This window comes from Takifugu rubripes, chromosome 15 (genome assembly GCF_901000725.2).
Source record: "Takifugu rubripes chromosome 15, fTakRub1.2, whole genome shotgun sequence".
Classification (NCBI taxonomy): Eukaryota; Metazoa; Chordata; class Actinopteri; order Tetraodontiformes; family Tetraodontidae; genus Takifugu; species Takifugu rubripes.
In genome coordinates, this window is record NC_042299.1 from 11684063 (window position 1) to 11705112 (window position 21050).

Here is a 21050-nt window from a genome sequence, read left to right on the forward strand (position 1 = left end):
TCAGATAACCATCCCCCAATGTAACAAATGGCATGACACACACTCTCACGCACGCACACACAGAGGAAAAAATCTAGACATACAAAAGGAATCTAAGAATTTACATCTTTATTCATATGGCTTCAAATTATATTTCTGATGTGAGACTTCATCAAATCTATTCCAACCCAAGATATCAAGACAACTGAAGGCTGTGATTTCACATGATGTGATGTCTACATGATGAAAAGCTGCGCCTGACAGAGCGGCATTGAATATTTTGGTACTGAACGTCCTGTTGGAATTTCTGTTAATGTCATGACTTTCCTCCCTCCCTGACCCGAGAGTGTGACATCACAAAGCCCTTGCCCTATAGCTCAGCTAAACATCACATTTCGAGGAGTCTACATCTCAACCATGCTCGTACCAGAAATTCTTTACAGCAACTCAAGAGCTACCTTTTAGCTTTCATTTTATCTTAAATGATAAAGATTGCCCTTTTATCTCTGATGCATTCAAAGTGTTCGGTTTTGATCCCGGCAAAGAAATATATTTAGATTTTGTTTTGTGGGCACTTCTTTGTGAATTCTAAAACAACCTAACCATCTTTCACCACACATTTTTGGTAACACAACGGTTTGACGACAGGAGCGAAGCAGCAGGTGCAGATGTAAAGAGTCAGTCGGTCGCTCCCTCGTTTCAGATAAGCTCCAGAGCAACACAAAACATTATGACGTAAGATCTGTGGAATGTGGCTGCTTCCGATCAGGAAGCTTTGAACCGGATTTAAACAATAATCATCACCAAATCACCTCGGTAGGAAAGCGAAGGCCAGGTCAGCACAACAGTACGGGGGTCACTGCAACAGTAAAACCAACGAAAGATACTTCGAATCTGGCATGACATAGTCTGTATGGCCAAATTCCTATCTGAGAGATGGCTGAAGAGTAAGAAGCTCTGCAAAGGCATGCATTCATGGAAGGGGAAAAGAAAGCAGTTCTTCCGGGTGGACAGTAGCTCTTAGCTGGTGGGGCTCAGCTGTGCGTCTTCATCTTCCAGAACTAGAGGTTTGTCTTCTATTTCCACACCCGTCACATTATTGTGGTAGAACCTTTCCAGGTCAAACATCTTGAAATGTTTGCATCCAAAATGTGGCCGAAAAAGACGGGAAGAGGAGGAGAGACTATTGGAAGAGATGCATCCACACACGCGCGCTCACATCAATTCCTCTTGTTTTTTCATGTCTTTGTCCCCATCGTCTCATTTTGTTCTACATCACGTTTTCAAACAGCTGCATGGATCTCATCATGGTTTCATCCTGTTCAGGAACAAACAAAGGATAGGTACTACTGGGTACATGTACTGGTTGCATGAAAACATTGATATAATGTTTCTTTTCTTTCTTTCTATGTGTGTCATGACCAGTTTACCCATCTCAAATAGAGATCATGTACATATTTACCCATCCATGCATTAAAAAGAAAAAAAAATATGCTAAGAAATAGCAAATATTCACATTGTCATACTAATGTGGAGGTAAGACGCTTATTGGTAATATGTGGTGAGTAAACATGACAAATCTGCTAAAGAAAGCTGGAAACGTACAGTTCAGCCCGACAGAAATGTCCCCAGTAAATGGGGATTTCCCACACTTCATTATTTTAGATTGGGGGATGCTGATACCTGCATCTTTCTTTGTCTGAATTCATGATTGTTTCTTCCACCTACCTCCTGACAGGCTATGACGAACTCCTCTAAAGTCACCACTCCATCTTTGTTTTTATCCATTTTCTGTGTAAAGGAAACACTCAGTGCAGTAAACACATATGAAACCAAACATGTTTAGCATTTACAGACAAGATTGTTGTGGTAGGACATGTTTTGCCCTGTTGAACAGGATCACAGCGTTTGGCCCAGTCGATCACAAACGCACCTGAAAGAAAGCGTCCACGTGCTGCTGGGGGACATCTCCCTTCAGCGCGGGGTAGGTGTACTTGCCCATCATGTCATAGATGGCTCTCACGATCTCGGTCATTTCCTGGCAACAAAAAGAGAGCCCGCATTGAGGTGAGGCCTTAGCAGCCGTGCAAGCGCGCAGCGTGGGAGCGCGGCATCACCTCTCTGTTTATGTAGCCATCCCTGTTGATGTCGTAGAGGTGGAAGGTCCACTCCAGCTTTTCCCTCACTGTGCCTCGCAGCAGTATAGACATCCCTGTTACAAAGTCCTGGCAGCAATCAGAGGAAAACATTAGATTCTGAAAGATTCACTGAAGAAACATACAGAAGGCAGCCGTTAACGTGCAGCCATGTTTGATCAGTTTGGCTTTAAAAATGATGTGTACAGTAGTTTCCAATCATCATATTTGCTGACCAGTATAGGCAGAACAGACTGGTTGTTTCTTATTAGAATTTTATTACAATATTTTGCACTCCTGTTCTCCTAAATCAACACTTTTTTGTTATTTTTTCAACAGCTCATGACGTATCTCGCCAGCAGTACGCTGACTGCGAAGGCCTCCTCAAACACGAAGTTTTGCTGAAATCAAGTGTATTTACCTTAAATTTGATGGAGCCATTGTTTGCAGTGTCGAAGGCGTTGAATAGATAATGCGCATACATGCTTGCATCTGCAACATACAGGCAGCACACATGACGTCCGCAACGCAGCCTTCAGTACAGCGTCAAAAAGAAGGAAAAATGTTGCTCTTTACCTCCGTGAGGGAAGAACTGTGCGTATATGTGCTTAAATGTCTCCTCATTCACCACACCACTAGGACATTCCTGTGGAAAACAGAATGATTTTAGCAAATCAGAACAGGACTTTTGGCATGGAACTGGACTGATGTACATCTTTAGCAATAAGAATCTGAATTACATTCTTAAACCCACGGTAGAGGATCTGCAGCTCCTGTTTGGAGAAGTTAGTCTGAGCCTCGAGCTGATCGAGGGCCTCGGGCCTGTGACACACCGTGGTCATCTCCAGCTCATCATCTGCTTTATCTGTCAAGAAGACGGGACTTTGTTATAATGGTGACGGGTCTACAGCCACTGATTAAAACCTTTAAAGGTCGAACGTGTCAGAAATTTCAGAAATGCAAATAGTGAGGAGAAACACGCTGAAAGCCACTGTTCAATAAATGAGTGAAAAAGATGAGAAAATTATGAGAGAATAAATAAACCTGATGGATTTAATGGTAAAGACAGAAGGGGGGGTGTCACTGCTCTGACATCATCCAACCACACAGCAACGCAAACATCCCCACATCCTGCAGCCGCAACGATCAACGCGGCAACGGTGTCTCACTAGCAAACAACCGGGGGTAAATAAAAAGCTCTCCTTTATTGTGCCAGCCTCTCTGACTGTGCTTGCTCAGGTTTTATACTCTACCTGATACCTCAGGGACATTAAGTCCTGCTAAACTGACTGAATTCTTGCTATAGTGTCATTTGGCTTCATCAGCTCAGCCGCAGATCCTTGATACATTATATTTTCAAACACTTCCCAAAGGGATCAAACACATAAAATTGATACGGATATCAGCTCTAATTAGCTGCAGCTCTTTGCAGGAAACAGCCACCAATCACTCCCCCCTTTTTTTGATATAGAAAACAGAATGTTATTTGTTGGATGTTAAATTAAGTTTTTTTTCCGTTAAATTCCAGCAGATCTATCGAATACATTACTTATTACTGATGCATTTACCACATTTCATGCAAATGAAACCATGTCAGTGTAATCTATCCTTTGTATTTGCTTGTAGTGCTCTCTGTTCCTCTTCTCATCGTTATCTGTTGTCATGGGGACACAGGGCCCGGATGCACAGTGATTAGTATGGATCAGTTGGTTGTCACTCTAGTATCACTGTATATTTATTGCATTTTGCCATCAACAAACAGAGGAACAGTACGCCTGTGTGACAGAAAACGAACCCTGGGTGAGAATATGAACCGGCCAGAGGTGTTGATTGGTGCGAGGCATTAAAGGAGAATAAAAGGGTGTGAGAAAATGATGGAGGCTGTGTCAGTGCAGGCGCTGTGTGACAGGCAGCCTGGAAATGGTGCAACAGCTGCTCGTGCCCATAAACATTCATCAGCAGGTTCCGGCGGAGAGCTGCAGAAGCTTCACGCCAGCAGAGCGCACCCATCGCATCTGCTGGGTTTGGTGCAGGCGTTAATGTTGTTTGACGTTCTGAGACCACTTCAGCCAGAAAGATCGATGTGGCTCAGTTAAGTTAGCCTAAATTAGCCTAAAGACTGGAGGGATAAAATGCAAATAGGTGCAGATAAAATAAATCTTCTTTCTACGCCATTTGTGAGCTTTGGAGCTCCTAGAAAATGAAATATGGATAGAAAATGAGTAAAGGTGTGAGCATTTATAACCTTTTCATGGCTCATAACACAAGATGTCTGAACAATTTCGTCTTTAGGATAAATGAAAGCAACCTCAGGTCAGACTTTAATTACTTCCATTGTTGGTTTATTTATCTCTATTCCATGTTGCTATCAATTCACCGTTAATCCTAGCAGAGAATTATTCACACTTCCCTCTTATGCCCCTACAACCCAGTCTCCATGACAACAAGGATCTCAAGCATAAGGCCAGTGAGAGGTATGTTATGTGATCTGAGTGTTAATTCACCGCCTGAACCAGCCTTCCTTCTCTGCCTCTCTTTCATTCATCCAGTCTCACACACACACAAACACAGCAGTGCGCACACACACATGCGCACTGGCGTGCATGCATATGCACACACACACACACACACACACACTCACAAAACATACACGATCAGAGTCAAGGGCAGTGATTGTGCTCTCTTATTTTCAAGGACACTCCAATTGCTGGTTTGGTTCAACCTAAGCTCCCCATCCTCGCTACAGCATCGTGCCTCACACCTGATCCTGCAGGATCCCTCTGCAATCACGGCATCTTACAAAAGAACCCCACCATAAGCGCTAATTTTAAATCTTTTACCCATCTGATGTCATGTGGTTGTGCGCTTGTGGACTTCTTTGTTCAACTATAAATGATGCGTTCAGTGACTCCAGGCACTGGTAAAGAGCAGCAATAATATTCCCGACATGCATCATGCACAGCCTCACAACTGCACTTCTTCCATATTTCCAGTGAAGTTTGTTCTCTCCCCGCTGCTGCCTGTCCCTGTTGCTCACCTCTCCACTGCACTACTGCAGACGTACCTCTTGATGGTCTCCTCTGCTTGGCTTGCATGGTCAAAGTGCCCACCACTGCACCCATGTTGTCGCCGTGGAAACCAGGCTGACCAAACAACCCAGAGAGTGATGGTCCTCGATTTTCTGTCGTGATCTCCTGGTCTGTATCCGCCTGACCAGCTCTGTATCTTGAAGAGGTTGGTCTTTGTGTTGTTAAATCTGGGATGTCGCCTGCTCTCGCTGGTCTCAGATCTGCCACAGAAGCTGACTCTTCTCTCTGGATCCTGATCTCTTTCTTCCAAACACACGCAGGCTGTTCCTGCGCCACTCCCTCCGTTTCTGCGCTTCACGCTCATCACCAGCCTTTCCCCCCTCTTTCCCTCCTCGTTCCCTGCCCTCCTCATGCCCTCGTGTTATTGTGGGCTGTTGGTAACCAAGGCGACACTCAATGATAACACCACTGACAAGTGAATGATAGCAGGTGAAGGTCGTGTCTTTAAATCTGTCCAACATGACTTATTTCTCCTTCCACTGCTGTGACACACATACACATCTATATATCTTTGTGAGGACATACACATGCATATACTTTCCACCCTAACACAACACAAAACCTAAATCTTAGCAAAAAGTGTTACCAAAATGCAGTTTTAGCATCAAAACAGTACTGTCTATTTACATAAAATATAAAATCCACCCGCCCAGCTAATTTTTTAACAGTCACATCAGCAGGAAGATCAGAATCCTCATTCTAGCATGGAGAGAAGAGCAGCTCAACAGTTGCTGAACCCCAGCACACAGGTTCGAACAACTGAAATGCCTTTTGAAATTATTTGAAAATGTCACTATAGGAACTGAGTGAAAACACACAGCTTCTCACACTGGCACACACACTCAGTCCCTCATGAGTCCCCAGCTCCATGATGTATGTATCTGCATTGTTATGAAGTCCATTTATCTCTACAGTAACAGTAACAACCAGATCCACACACGCTCTATTTATTCTAATCTGAGCAGCAGCAGAGAGTTTTTAAGGCGGCAATAATTATTCATGGAATAGATTCCATTTGAATAACCAGCATGAGGGTTATTGATTTGACTGCAGATGCAGAAACTGACCTATTCAGATGAAAAGTCTTGTGAAGCACATCTGAATGGGTTTTTGGAACATCTGTGTGTTCTTTTGTCGGTGCATATGTTGCGAGGGGGCGGATGGGGGGGCTTCAGAAAACCTCTCTCGATTTTAAAAATTCATGCTCTGCCATTTTTCAACGCCGTTCCCTTCCTGTTTCGCGAAAAAGTTGCGCTCCACTCTGCTGCAGCTGTTAGAAAAAGGGCGGTTCGGTGCGCTGAGGTGGCACGAAGCGGCCGGAAGGCAGAAGAAAAGCAGATAACTTTCACTCTCCTTTTTTCACTTCTGGCCTTACTGTTTGAAAATGGCGAGGGCTGCACAAACATAAACCTTCAGGGAAATGGCATTAAAAAAACTGTTTGGATGAGTGTGTCATACGTAATTCTGATTATGCGTGAAAATTCTCTGACACCTGCAAAATCACTCTCACTCCTTGCTGGCCCTTGATTTACATATGATGCACACGTGCACACACATGCACATTTGCTCTAAGTAACCCATGGTGTTCCTGCTGTCAGCTGTCTGCCAACTTCACACTTTTTGGTGCGCCAAATTACCATCAGGGCCCTTAAAATACAAGCAGTTCACAGTCAAGGAATCACCGGTTCTGACCATATTTACCACAAAGGAGAATCATTGGAACAGATCTAATGAGTCAGCGTTCCTATGACGTGGAAACGGATGATCAATAAATGTTGTAAAAGCCAGTAAAATCTTCCCGTTTTACTGGCTTTTACTCTTTCATGAATTGCCCCCTCGTTCGGTCTCCTGCTGCATTAAGTTTTCATGTGCTTTTGTGGAACACGTAACAGCCATTCATGAGAAGCCTTTTCACTCATGCATTATTTCAGCAAGAGTTGACAGCAGTGCACTACGTGTCACAGAATTGTTAGAAAGTGCCATAAAATATATTATCTCTTAAATGTAGGCCTTTGGCTTTATTTGCAAGTCCTAAAAGATAATGAAATTAGGTTTTTCACACATCTCTGCCAAACAGACTCGTGAGGTATGCATATAAAACAGCAGTAGAGGACAATATGATGGCATTTTTGGTCGATCATAAGCATCTTCCACCGCATTAACGCCTTCAGTGTGCAGCTGTGTTGCCTTTTGAACAGCAGGGGGCAGGAGAGTGCAGCACATGCCTGATTACTGAACAAGCAAGAAAGAACAGTTATCAGTTCACACAGGCTGATCTTTGCTGCACCTGTATAAGCATCACAAAGACACACACACATACACACACGCAAACACACACACACACACACACACACACACATACACACACGTGTGCAAATGTTAGATAGTTTAACAACAATGGAGAGAATTATAGTGCAGAGAAGCTCACAAAGTGGACACAAAAAGAAATCTCGATGGTTACATAAAACCAGTGAGATGAAAACAAGTCACTATCAGCTTCAATTCAATGAAATAGAAAAAGATGTAAAATTTTCCAAGGATCATCTATATTTTAAATGTATCTGATGAACAGTGACTCTGATGTAACAATCACAATGATTTATGGTGACATTAATGTTTGAGATCAAAGGATGAATCAGCCTGATGTCAGCGATACACAATAATGGTCCAAATCACTGATCTATGGAGCCCTGGAGTGGCAGGAGGCTGTGTGAAAGAAAAAGGAGACAAAGGAGGTCAAAAAGAAGGAAGGGGTGGCGGTGCTGAGGAGGAGAAGTCATAGAAAACTAAAAGGAGGAACAGACTAAGCAGAGAGAAGAGGATGAAGCAGAGCTGCCGACACCAGCGAATTCATTCATTGATTTAGAGTTCAATGGGGATTGTAAGTGTAAGTTTTTGTTTTATAAGTTGTTCCTTTTAAGAAATGATTTAAAAAAGAGATTCTTTAAATGAATGTTCTTAGCTTTTGAATTTATGAAGCATCCCAATGCGTTTGGATCTCGTGCGCTTGTTTATTCCCAACATTTCTGTGAGGTAATAGTTCCCTGGAGAGTGCGCTCATCACGCTGTAAAAAAACAAACTCTTTTTCATTTTCCTACAAAAAAATCCAGACTTGCCCTTTCTAAAAAAGGTTCCAGTAGGAAGCTGACAGAGCTAAATGTAGGACACTTGCAAAACCAAAAGCAGATCTGACAGAACTTTCAAGGGCGGTGTAACATAAACCATACCGATTTTTCCCCTCAAGGGAAATAACTTCCAGGTAATAGAAATTATTGGGAATGTTGGTGGGAAAGGGGCTCATATTAGAATGAGTGCCTGCTCAGCTCCTGTGTAGGTCGTCTTGTGTGTATTTGTCTCTCTGTGATGATCTTCAACACAGATTTGAACTCAGACCCGTGTGAAACAACATGACACACATGAACTCCCATAGGGCCGACACAGACCTCAGAATAACCACAGGAGTCAGTCGGCGTGAGGCCTGAGGCTTCCCGCCAGCCCTGTTTATGCAGCCCTGACACTCCAGCTTGGAACATTTAAAGGGCTCCGAATGAATATCCATGCTGCACCGGCGAGTAGATCACTGCAGAGGCTAACTGGACGACCTTTCCAGCTCCTGTCTACATGCGTGAGACTGTGCAGGCACGTGTGCATAACAAGATAAACTACTGGAGATATGTGCGTGCAGATGATGACGGCCTTGCATAGTTCAGTCTACCCTCGCTTGCGTGTCTGAGGCTAAATATGCATGTATGCACGTTTTCTCGTCTTCCTCCATGCATGTGATAGTGTGCAGGTCCTTCGCACGAACTGCAGAGCCGACGTGATGCTCTGAAAGATATGTATATACAGCGTCAGCACTTTTTACAGTTACAACACTGAATAAATAATTCTTTTGACTTGTTTCGGCCGGATTGAAGTCATAACCAGGGACCCAAACGAGGCATGAACCAAATCGAGAGCTGAGCCTTGTCACGAAGCAGCAAACACGCACCGAGGCACAGCGTCAGGGACGATCTGTTTAATAAAACGCACACTCCATTTAGCACGAGGACACAGGGGTCTGCTGTCTGGGGAAATGACAGCACCAGAGAAGTCTCAGTGCCCTTGAGCTGGTTCCATAACATGTACGTATGTGTTCATGATAATGTGAGACAATTTCTGAGTCTGACTTTTGCTGCTACACCACTGGTAAAGCCACTATACAGTATATCAACAATGTGACATTAGCTGTGAGAGGTTGACACACAGAGACTATATACATATATGCACTGATGATTTTTCAAATATTTACCCACAAATGAAATTGTTAAAATAAAAGCTGGCTTTTAATTTGTGGCATAACCATTAAGGATGTGTGAACATGATAAGAAAATGGTATTTTTTTTATATTTTATATTTTGGGGTCAGAAGGTCAAAAGTCACTTTTCAGGTCCAGACACAATCCGGGCTTTTAACCAGAACACATCAGAAATCCAAACTATTCATGCCACAGAAAAATCAACCTCTTTATCTATTAAATGGATTAAAACTACTGTTAAAAAAACTAACTAGCATGATGTCAGAGTCACTTTGGGGCTTTAAATCAGTGAAAGAAGAAAAACGCTTAGTTTCAAAAAGCATCAGAATTGCAGAGTCACCCAAAAGCATTACCAGAAGGCAAACCTGCCATATTAGAAGCTGCTGAAATCAACTGTCGAGTGTATTCCACATCACCGTGAACTGGGAAGCTGCTGTCAAAGATGAAACCATCCAGAACGTGAACATTCCAGGAGTTTGCTGTTGAGTTTGCTTGTGGTTAGATGAACCCAAATATAACTTTGACCATAGCAAGAAGCACTTACTGGTATATCAGAGCAGAATAATAGAACGTAATGAACTACAGACTGCTGCTGTCTTTTGTTTGTACTCTTTTATGATCACATTGCTCCTTTCTGGAGTTTTACAACATGCACATGTCAAAGAACAAAATAACTTGGTGAAACAGGAAGACATAAGAGCAGGTTTTGGGGGAATTCTAACAACACACTGGTATGAGAGCAGATTCCAAAGTATGCAAATGTAGCCTACCTTTTGAGAGGGTTCCTGACACCAACCTCTGAAGGGACTGGATTAGTTTGAGCACCCCCTGTCGGCAGCGGCTGGTACAGCCAGCCATCCTGATGAAACAGGCGTTGGGGCAGATCTAAGAACCCTCCTCAGATAAAACAGATTCCTCTAAGGTTCCAAGTGTCCCCAAAGCTCCTGTGATCTTTTCAGAGATATTTCTATTCTTTTGGTTGTGTCACTAAAGTTACTTCCTCAGCAGGTTTTCATAGATGACACCAGAAATTCCATTAAGAAAAATAGTGGAAAGTACTCACTGACTATAGACAGGCAAACTAAAATCTGGGTACCTGTTACTGTTCACTCAGGTGCATTTAAAGATGCTGTTGACGCTCTCAACAAAATCACACACACCCAGGTGGATCTCAAAATGATGAAAAGACAAAACTTCACTGGAGCTTATTGTGTAGATCTGAATTTCAGAGAATTTTCAAGAGGCACGGTTGTTGTCCTCACACACACACACGAGGCAGGAGCTAAATTATTGAATAGACCCCAATAGTAGAGCGTGAGGATCTCTGGAAGTTCAGTTCATCCATGAAAAGAGCAGAGCGGGTGATCTTGTCCAGTTCTCACCACCTCTCGTGGCTGGTTTCTCTCCTCTCTCCCGTCTCCCAGTGCTGCAAGGAAGCGCTTCCTCGCCCAGTCTTCCCTCTGAGGTGTATGAGCTCTGCCGCTACAATGTGTGGAGGAGTTCTGCACTGAAGCTCACAGCAGATCTGTGCTGCAGCGAGCAGCAGCAGCAGCAGCCACCACAGCACCCGCCCTCCTTCACTCCCTCTCCAAGGCTCAAATTTGTGCTCCCTCACATGCAGGTTCACTCGATCTGCCTTTATTATCAGCACTTGTCCAGTGTAAGACTAAAGGGAGGCTTTGTTGCTCAAGTAAAGCATTTTAGCATGATATAAACAAGATTACTCCAAATGTATAACACCTCTAATGTACGAACCCACATCAACATCTCAGAGGCTGCTGATTGCACAAGTTGTCTATCCTGTTTGATATTTATTAAACCCATGCTTTACTGTTGCATTGAGCGTTACACACAGAGAAGCCTGTTCCTCCAGAAGAACACGCATTCCTCTGGAGATATTGCACATGGGAATCCCTTTAAATCATTATAATATTACACAGAAACTAGAAGGAATAATCTGATGATCTTGCTGTGGAGCATATAAACAATCACTATTTATATGGAATAAAACTGTTTTAAAATATAGCAAAGGAAGAAAGGATGCCCTCTAAAAATACTGAGTAGAAAAATGACTTCAGCAGCAGCCAAAAGATACTGACCATCATAAGTATCGCCTGGCTGTAGTGCATGATGCGCATTTCTCCAGAAACTACTGAGAAGCTGTCTCAGCTAAGTTTATATTTGCAGAGACTGACTCATTTAAAAGTCTCCTCTATTGCTGACTGACTCCAGGAAGGGTTACATAAGTTTGCCAGTTCGCTGGTGGAGACGCAGCTTTTGGTTTCTCACCCCACTGAACTGAGGCGAGCATGACGCAGTGCTTCCACCATCTATTTTCCTCCCCTTCGCCCTCCGCCTTGTCCATATTTAATGCGGATGGATTCTATTTAGCTCCTTGCTGGCGAAGTCAGGAGGTATCTGCCTGGATTGTCTGTAGCATGGAGAAAGGAAAAGAAAGCAGTAAACATAAATAAGTGCAAAAGAAAGACCAACTCTTCTGTGACACGTGGAGGTTGTTCACACAATCCTGGTTGGATCCCAGGAGAGGAGCACTTAACTCACAGAGTGGGGGAATAAAAATAGCAACACTGTGCAAAGAATGCGGTCCAAAAGACTGGATGTGTGCAGGATATCTAAAATTATTGTTACATTTTTGTACTGTGTTGCTTCCTTAGCTGTCACATGACTTCACAACAACCTGAGCTGCATGGATGAGGTTACTCCGTGTATTTCTGGTGCGGACAGGTGGAGAAATACACCACATTTGTGTGCACTGCTGCTCTGTCTGGCAGAAGCAGAGAATGAATATTTCTGCAGCAGATAAACAGTGATTCAAAATGTTGTGAATACATGCCGACGCAACACCAAAAAATCAAAGCAAGCAAGAACAATCAGTATTTACAATGTAGTTGAGATTCAAAATAATTATCCTGCATAAAAAGTGAATTTGTTGGATTTTGTTTAAGAGGATGAGGCTGGGTAAAACATAAAACCCACAAATGATGCTAAAAGAGGCATCCCTTTATCACATTTTAGAGGTTTCTCAGTGATGGAACCATGTAGGGGGCATTTCCAGCCACTCCTGCATCAGAGCCACTTAACCACATCTGCCCCCTGGAGACCAATAGCAGGCGGGGCAGTGCCAACAAACAACCTGCACGGCTCCCGAAAGTAATTAATGCATCCCATCTAGGCCCATTGCTTCATAGCATTGTCATTTTATTTATGTGGCTCTTCATCACAAGCAGGAGCAGCCGTAACACCCATGGTGGCTGAGATAATGGCAGCATGCTTTAGAGATCTACAGTCTACAGTCGTACTGTAGCGGGATATACTGGTGCCTGCATGACAGAATAATTACATTTTACATCAGCAGATATGACGATTTGTGAGGGGACCCACTTCCAGTGTCCATGGCGATAGTGAATAAATTAATATGCAAAGTGACAAAAATAAATAAAAGACTGAGCAAAAAATATTGTTCCCACAGTGAAGTAAGTGAGCTGAATTAGACTCCTGGTGCATCCTGTCTCAGTCACGTTTTTGTGAAACCTAAGTCAAACCTGCGTTTGCATCAGGACCGAGTGTTCAGGATGAAAAAGACTGCTGTGTGTCGGCGCTCGCTGCACACTCCCACACTCAGATGTTAAGCGTGCAAAGGAGCACGCTAAGGAAAATAATCTGCTTGCAGATTTCAAGTGGGTTTTACAGGCGGTGGTGCTCTGCAGGGATGAGGAGTAACGGCAACAGTAGGAGGCCTCGCAAGTGCAGGGCGGCTTTAATATCAGAGCACATTTAAACTTAAGCACATAAAAAAAATATCAATTCTTGTGTTTAGGATGCTAAAGTCTCAGTGAGCCGGTTGGCCTGGCTTCCACATTTGTAGGGCAACATTATTGTGGGGATGTTCATTTTCTTTCATTGGAGCACAAAAAAAGGTAAAAATGAGACACAATTCAATTGCTGTTGTAGTGAAGTAAAAGTTTTGCATGGTCTTGCACAGCCTGCAGAAGAAATTTGTTTAATTATCCATCACCGCCTTGTTGAGAGTCAGGGATTAATTAGGATGGGTGACCTGACAAACACCATGCAGCCCTCCAATCACATGCACTGTCTGCATTCCAGCCTCCCTCTGCAGGCTCGTGTTTTAAGGGAGCCAAACAGGAATCTGTGGTTGCGCTTCACCTCCTACACTGTTGCATAATGGACTTTATTTAAACACTCCTGTCTGAATCCGGTAACAGGTTCACACATTAAGAACTAAAACAATTAAACCACTCATCTACTTCCAGCGCCAATATCCAAAAATCACCCCAACCTTTAACAACCCACATTCACTGAAAACAATGCTCACATTACTTCATGGAGGTGAAAGCCTGTTGCGTTCAGCAGGATGAAAGCGGGTCAATACCGCCATCTGCTGGTCAGGATGTCAGGACAGAACATTTAAGGTCTTCATTTCATTTTATTCTACTACTACAGCTGAAAAAACAAGGGAAGAATTGGAAGCAACAGGGCATCAAGCCATCAGTGACATTTGTTGGTCAAGAATGTGACCATTATGAGCCTTAAAACTGAGATAAATATGAGATGCAAATAAAAAGAAAAACAAACAGAAGGACAGAAATGTGGAAAGAAGAGGAACACAAAGCAACTGTGCAGAAAGGTGCTAAGAAATCTCACTCACTCACTTTCTACCGCTTATTCCTCCACTGAGGGTCGCGGGGGGGCTGGAGCCTATCCCAGCTCAATGGGCGGAGGCAGGGTACACCCTGGACTGGTCGCCAGTCAATCGCAGGGCTAACACATACAGACACACAACTATTCACTCTCACACTCACACCTACGGGCAATTTAGAGTTTCCGATTAGCCTAATCCCCAATCATGCATGTCTTTGGACTGTGGGAGGAAGCCGGAGTACCCGGAGAGAACCCACGCAGGCACAGGGAGAACATGCAAACTCCACACAGAAAGTCCCCAATCAGTCCCAACCGGGGATCGAACCCAGGGCCTTCTTGCTGTGAGGCAACAGTGCTAACCACCACACCACCGTGCCGCCCCTGGTGTTAAGAAATGATTGTGATTATTATTATTACTATTATTTTTCTTGAGCCAAGACGAGAGGGATTTGTTTACATTTTAAAAGCTGCTTTGCTAAGAAAGGAAAAGGGTGTCTACTTCCTGTCTGTTTAGCCGCTCACACGGATATACGGCATATGCGAGAAATGCTAAAGTGTCTACTGGATACATGTGGATGAAGAAGTGTGGAGAGTAAAGGTTACTTCCTGTGCACATTTCAGAAGGATCAGATGGAAAAAAAACATCTCGTAAAAACAACAGAGATAAGAGGGAGGAGGAGGAACAGAATACAAACAGCGGCATAAATACATACCCTATCTACAAGAAAAAGATAAAAAAGAAGGGGGAACTAGAGGTACCAGTTCCTGTGGGCCATCAGGGAGTCCAACCATGTGTTTTTGCATCATTTTAATGTATTTATATATAAAGTTCTCGATAAGGCCTGGCAGTGGTACAAAAATAAAGGATCAAGTGTCTTTGTACCAAAAGACCTTCAGAGAGGGTGGCAGCATCCATATTTGCCTGAAATCCTGATATGTTAAATTTGGCTTAATCTGATGGATTAGACATTCACGAACGTGTTTGCTGGAGCACGTTTGCAAAAGGCTGGACTGAGTGTGTCCTGACTGAACTTTTATTTCTGTTTGGTTAAGGGTTTTTTGCACATGTCAACTACTTGCTGTCTTTATGCACCCCAAAAGCTTTTTAAGTGTTTGTTAAGTCGTGTTCTTGATTATAAATTCTCCATTAATAACAAATCTCCCCCTCAGCTGTTTAACATGCTGTGCTACCACTTGACCTCTCTGATTTCAGTGGTTTCTCATAACTCCCATAAAACTTTTAAATCCACTTTTAGAAAAAGTGGCTTCTACTCAGCTTTTAGACTGAAACAGCTCTTCATAAAGTCCCAACTGACTCTAAATTCTCAGCCCACGGATGGACCTCTGAATGAGAACCAAAGAGCCAACTGCTACCTGTCAAATGTACCCCCTCTCCACTGGAGTTTGATTATACAACTTTACCGACCATTTTTTACATTTGGTCCTCTTCTTGTGAATGAAGTGACCCGTTGACCTCATATGATCTGAGATCCTCAGGTAGGACCCTTCTGGTGGCCCCAAATCCAGGTTAGAGACTAAAGTTGACTGGGCATCTGTGATCAGGACCCTTCTACTTTGGAGGGACCTACCAGAGGAGACGAGGCTGGTTTATTTAGTTGTTTTCCTAAAACCCACCCGCTTTGCTGTTTTAATTTTCTCGAGCTCCTTGAAATCCTGTCCTTTCAAAATGTGTTGTATAAATAAATATATTCATACCCAATCATCAGTTTTATAACTGGACTAAATGCAGGAGACTGCAGTGAGGCATCTTCTTACAGTATTTAAAGGAGCAGTTTAATCTGGGTTTGTTTTGACACATTCCAGTTTAAACAGCTCGGTAATCCAGGAAGCCGCTGAGGTCAAAATTATACACATCACATGGTCACTTATTCACATTCATTGGCAAGCTTAAAGGAAAGGGACAGGTGACAGAGTTACACACATTTATCGAAGCTGCCCATTTCTGGGAAACTTAGTGACTCATCCATTCATTTTGCACTGCGCTGTTCAGTCATTGTTCCTGTTGAATGACACTCTGGTCTTCCATTCAATGCAGTTAGTAGTTAGTAGTTGTCCTGTGAGGCTTGTGCCCGCAATTTATATATTTTACATAAACTTACGCTCGCTGTCTGAACTTGCATCACAGATTAAATAAAAGCAAAAACACACACATGTATAATTATGCAGGTGTATGTAGTGATAATCAGGCCAAAACGAGCAGTTTGACCTCTCACGACCTCTCTGACGTCGCACAAGCGCCATCTTGTGGACAGTTATAGCAGTACGAGTCAACCCAACAGCAAACATATCACAGGGAAATGTTAGTCTGTAAAAGTGAAAGTGTTACATAACGTTTGTACTGTGGGGATACCAGTATCCCCAGCATGGGCCTGTGGCAACTATGGAATTTGTGGTAAATAAGGTGGTTTTCAGTTCAGCTTGGCTCATCAAGAATGCCATTTTTGCATTGAAGAGTAAGAGTCTCCCCCTCCGCAGTTTTTATTACTGTGCTGATGTGCCTCTCAAGATGCTTTGGGACCCTTTTGCTATTAGCGCATGTGAGCCGTTGAGACACGGACAAAAAGGTAAATGGCACTTTGATGTGCGAGAGTCCTCTGTAGCGGAGCAGCTCTGCATAAGCCCTCCGGAAATCCCTGTTGAAGGCCGGATACAGGATGGGGTTAAGGGCTGAGTTAAAGTAGCCCAGCCACAGCACCACTGAGTGGATTGTATTCGGTGGGTTTCTCTTTGGTTTTATGCCTGTCCAGGTGAAGAAGGTGAAGTAAGGGAACCAGCAGATGACAAAAGCCCCTAGCACAGCTGCCAGGGTCACTGTGGCTTTATGCTCGCGCGCTATGACCGCTGTTGTCGACAAGCGAGCAAAAGATGGAGTGGCAGCACGAATACGGTGCACCTGGAAAGATCAGAAAAGAATAACACGTATACTGTTAGCGTGTTGCTGCATGTAGGAAATTGGAGGGTTTAGAATTTATAGAATCATCCAAAACTTTAGAGGTTTGGCAAAAAGTCGTGGCAACTGCGTAGAAAGAAAACATTTTGTGAACACTAACCTGCTCCCGGGCCACTCTGAATATGCAAAGATACATTCCACACATAAGCAGCAGTGGCAGATAGAATGAACACAGGGTGTAAAGAACAACGTAGTTGTTATTCCATTCGAACTGGCAGTAACGTCCATCCCTGTCTTCATCCCCCACGCCCCAGTCCAAGTGTTGCACCTGAAAGTCGACGGTGTTCCAGCCCATGTGGATGGGAACAAAGGACATCGCCATTGACCAGGCCCAAATGGATAGCAGAACCAGTGCCGCCCTCAGACGGGTAACTCTGTGGGGGTAGGTGAGAGGAGCTGAGATGGCTAAGTAGCGGTCCACGCTGATCGCCAGCAGGGTCAGTATGGAGGACGTGCAGAGCAAGACATCCGTTGAGATGTAGATGTTACACAGGACTCCTCCGAGGGACCAGTTCCCACTGCGCAGCTCCACGGTGGCTGAAAAAGGCAGCACGAGCAAGCCCAGCAGGAGGTCTGTGACTGCCAGCGACACCACAAAGCAGTTTGCGATGCGCCGAAGCCGACGACTGCGACACACGGCCAGACATACCATCACGTTGCCACTAATGGTCAGAAGGATAAAGGCCACCAGCAAGACGCAGCGGGCAGCCGTGGAGCTCATGGCTGCCGCCCTGGCTGCGGGTCCGAGGCGCGGTGCTGCTGGTGCTACTGTATCTCAGTGGGAATTCTTTAAACATGCGCTGAGCACGAGCATTCTGGGGTCACCGTTTGTGGATCTGTTACCGGGCTGAAAGGAACCACAATGACAAACTGCCCCTGCATGTGGAAGCATTCCTGGTGACAGAGAGCAGAGGGAATTCCAAAGTGTTAAAAATACTTATTCCTCAAACACAATCAATCACAGCTATATAATGTAATTTATTACATAAATATTTACCTCATGACTGACATCATCAGTCGTGACTGAATTATATACACAAAGTTCAACCTGGTCCTTCATAATGGATTTAGACAGTTTAAGTGTTAAATACTTTGACATCTAATTCAATTAAATGACTTGTAAGAATCATGAATAAGGGGGTTTCTATAACATTGCATTAAAAGAGTCAGTGCTGATAACAGAAGCCCCCCTATTTTCCACACATTTATTTTGCCTGAGAAAGTGATTAAACATCTGCATGTATGCTGTTTCTGTCATCATCATCCTTCCAGCTTATAACGATTCAACAAATCTGCATTTTTAACAACGCAGATGAACCAAGGACAAGATGCGACTTCTACAGGTTGAGTTTGTGCAGTTTTCCTCCAGAGACGGAGAAATGTACGGCAGTGTGAAGCGTCTGCACTGTGTAGGATGACCATAAACCAGGCAGCAGCTGTCGGAGCCTTAAAACAAACAAAATCTCAGCTCCCCGAGTCAAAAAAGGAAAAGATTCCAATGACATGCTATGGCTTTTTAAATCAAGGTGTATTTGAGACAGCACATCGGCCTCCTTCCTGGGTCTGTAGTGAGGTTTTAAACACAGAAGCAGCACTTATTGCACAGTTGCTGGTGGGTAAGCATGTTGAGATATTTGACGGTATTATTGATGCTTTGTTATTGCAGAGAGCTCTCGATCCCCTACCCCACAAAAATAGATCTTATTTGGCTTCAGCCTTCTCAGAATATATTTTGATATTCACATTCATCTGTTTTTAGCTCTTATCCGAACTTCATCAAAACCCTCATATCCAAAAACGTCCATATTAATCTAATATGGAATCACTAATATAGAAAAACAAACAAAGAAACCAAATAGAAGCAAAAGACAAATATATAGTGTAATTGCTTTCATATAACTACTTTTGCTTCTTTCAAACACATTTCAAGAACCACAATAAATGTTTTATATGTAGCTAAAGACATCAGAGGGTATTATAATTGAAAAATTGAATAAGAATGTTATTGCCATTTCTGACATTAATATTTTTAACTTGATATATTAATGATGGACCTAATTTAGAAAAAAAGAACATCTCTAAGAACACAAAATCAATGATACAAAGAGAGAAGAAAGACAAGTATTCAGCTCAAACCTGAGTCTAACTGCTGTGTAACTACTGACAGATAATGGCTGACTTTACAGCAAGAAATATGTGACAGACCCCGTATGCAATTAAAAAAAATAAAATCAAAATCTACCCCAAACAACTCTGCACTTATACATCAATGTTAAAAATTCTGATTTATTCATCTCTCTCATATAAACTCGACGGGGTAGATGAAAGGGCACTTTCCTATCTTGCTCCAGGCGTGAAACTGTAACTTCTGCACATCCTTGCATCAGCTTAGCTGTTATTAAATGACCTGACTTGGTTATATTATAATTTGGGAAGCAGACCTGTCTGTGTGTGTGTGTGTGTGTGTGTGTGTGTGTGTGTGTGTGTGTGTGTGTGTGTGTGTGTGTGTGTGTGTGTGTGCGGTGACTGAAACTCTAGGTCCTCTGTTGAAAGCTGACAGAGTCTCAAACGCAGTCCAGGATGTCATTGGATGGCCTGGTGAGGGACCCTTTGAGACTTCCGTGCTGCCCTCTGCTTTCTACCTTAACCCTGTTCACACCTTTATGCATCACCAGTTGGGCTCAACACGGACTGATTCTATTAAAGGAGCTATTTCACACTTTTTTTTATTGAACCCCCCCTCCTAAATCTTATTTTCAAAGTCTTAATAATGTCAATAGCTGTCCTGCAGGTCGAATCCTTTGCCGTTTCTATGGCGACGTATATGTATTGAGCATTAACATAGTTTAGCTGGCCTTATCGGCCTGCTGCTGTAAGTGTGGGACGACGAAGACCAGACGTAGACGAGCTCCGCGAGTGAAGAGAACTTTCCAAACTGCGTCTCTGACAGCCGACAAGAACAGTGTTGCTTTAAATTTCACTGCATAATCAACCATGATCAGATAAAGAGTTTACAGGATATCGCTTGTTTACAATACTTTGATTAATATTATTCACCTGCAGGGTTGATTATGTGTATTATATAACATGTCTCTTCTCTCATAATGCTATTAATACATAACCATATGACAATGTTATCAGCACTGACTGCAATTTTCCTTTAATGTAATGTTACAGAAGCCCCCTGACGCAAAGGTCAAGCCCTTCCGGGACCAGATTAAATAACGTCTGCAAAGAAGATGAGTAAACTAACTTGAACCGAGGTGTAAATCAGTCGGCCTGTAATAAAGACAGCTAATATCGCGGCTGTAACACAGGGGGGGTTGGATTTTTTTTGCAGCAAAGCAAAGAATATTATGCACAGAGACGTGATAGCTGTCTTTGCATCATGCAGATATCTGTTCTGAGCCGGCAGGATGTGTATCCAATTTCCTCAGACAGAGATAAAATGAAACCTGTATCTTGTGTGAGTTGAATTAGACACACACAAAAAGATCGATATGTGACTTAAACATGGTCAAATCCATATGTTACAGCAAATGCTCAGATGAAATGTTCACATTTGGAGTCAAACAGAAGTACCTAGATGTTCGGTTCTGAGGGAGACTCGCTTGTCCTCTCAAACGCTCGCTGATGTGAATATGAACCAAAGGAAGCAGAGACATAAATGAATCACCCCAATTCTGCTCTGTCTCCTCGCCAGAGCCTCAAACTGTTTTAGTCCGTCTGAACCTGGAGAAGCTTGTTTGTCGAGTGTTTTCACTCACCTCACGTGCTTCGTCTTAGATTAGATCCTAGCCGACAATGAATGTTCACCTCTGTTTGCTTGAGCCACACAAGTTTAGACTAAGCTCTCATTCATTCTCTCCCTCTCTCTCTCTCTCTCTCTCTCTCTCTC

The 21050-nt window shown here is 43.2% G+C and overlaps 2 protein-coding genes across 7 annotated transcripts; both read right to left on the reverse strand.

Annotated features, from left to right (window-relative positions):
* Positions 1-95: 95 nt before the first annotated feature.
* Positions 96-14302, reverse strand: kcnip1b (Kv channel interacting protein 1 b). 5 transcript variants are annotated; one of them, XM_003971093.3, is made up of 8 exons: positions 10272-14302; positions 2855-2979; positions 2691-2760; positions 2536-2606; positions 2097-2204; positions 1913-2017; positions 1708-1770; positions 96-1297 (listed from the first exon to the last, which is right to left on the reverse strand). In XM_003971093.3, the coding sequence occupies exons 1-8, from the start codon at positions 10357-10359 to the stop codon at positions 1250-1252; spliced, it is 678 nt and encodes a 225-aa protein (XP_003971142.2). In that variant the 5' UTR covers positions 10360-14302; the 3' UTR covers positions 96-1249. The 5 variants fall into 5 exon arrangements, with proteins under 5 accessions (XP_003971142.2, XP_029704766.1, XP_011609767.1 ...); XM_029848906.1 differs by having other exon boundaries at positions 1221-1297; positions 10884-14302; XM_011611465.2 differs by lacking the exon at positions 10272-14302 and adding an exon at positions 6271-6405 and having other exon boundaries at positions 1221-1297.
* Positions 14303-14487: 185 nt separating this feature from the next.
* hrh2b (histamine receptor H2b) lies at positions 14488-21016 on the reverse strand. Of its 2 annotated transcripts, none has more exons than XM_003971186.2 (3): positions 20920-21016; positions 17253-18046; positions 14488-17095 (listed from the first exon to the last, which is right to left on the reverse strand). In XM_003971186.2, the coding sequence occupies exons 2-3, from the start codon at positions 17871-17873 to the stop codon at positions 16616-16618; spliced, it is 1101 nt and encodes a 366-aa protein (XP_003971235.1). In that variant the 5' UTR covers positions 17874-18046; positions 20920-21016; the 3' UTR covers positions 14488-16615. The 2 variants fall into 2 exon arrangements, with proteins under 2 accessions (XP_003971235.1, XP_029704866.1); XM_029849006.1 differs by lacking the exon at positions 20920-21016 and adding an exon at positions 20735-20899.
* Positions 21017-21050: the final 34 nt, after the last annotated feature.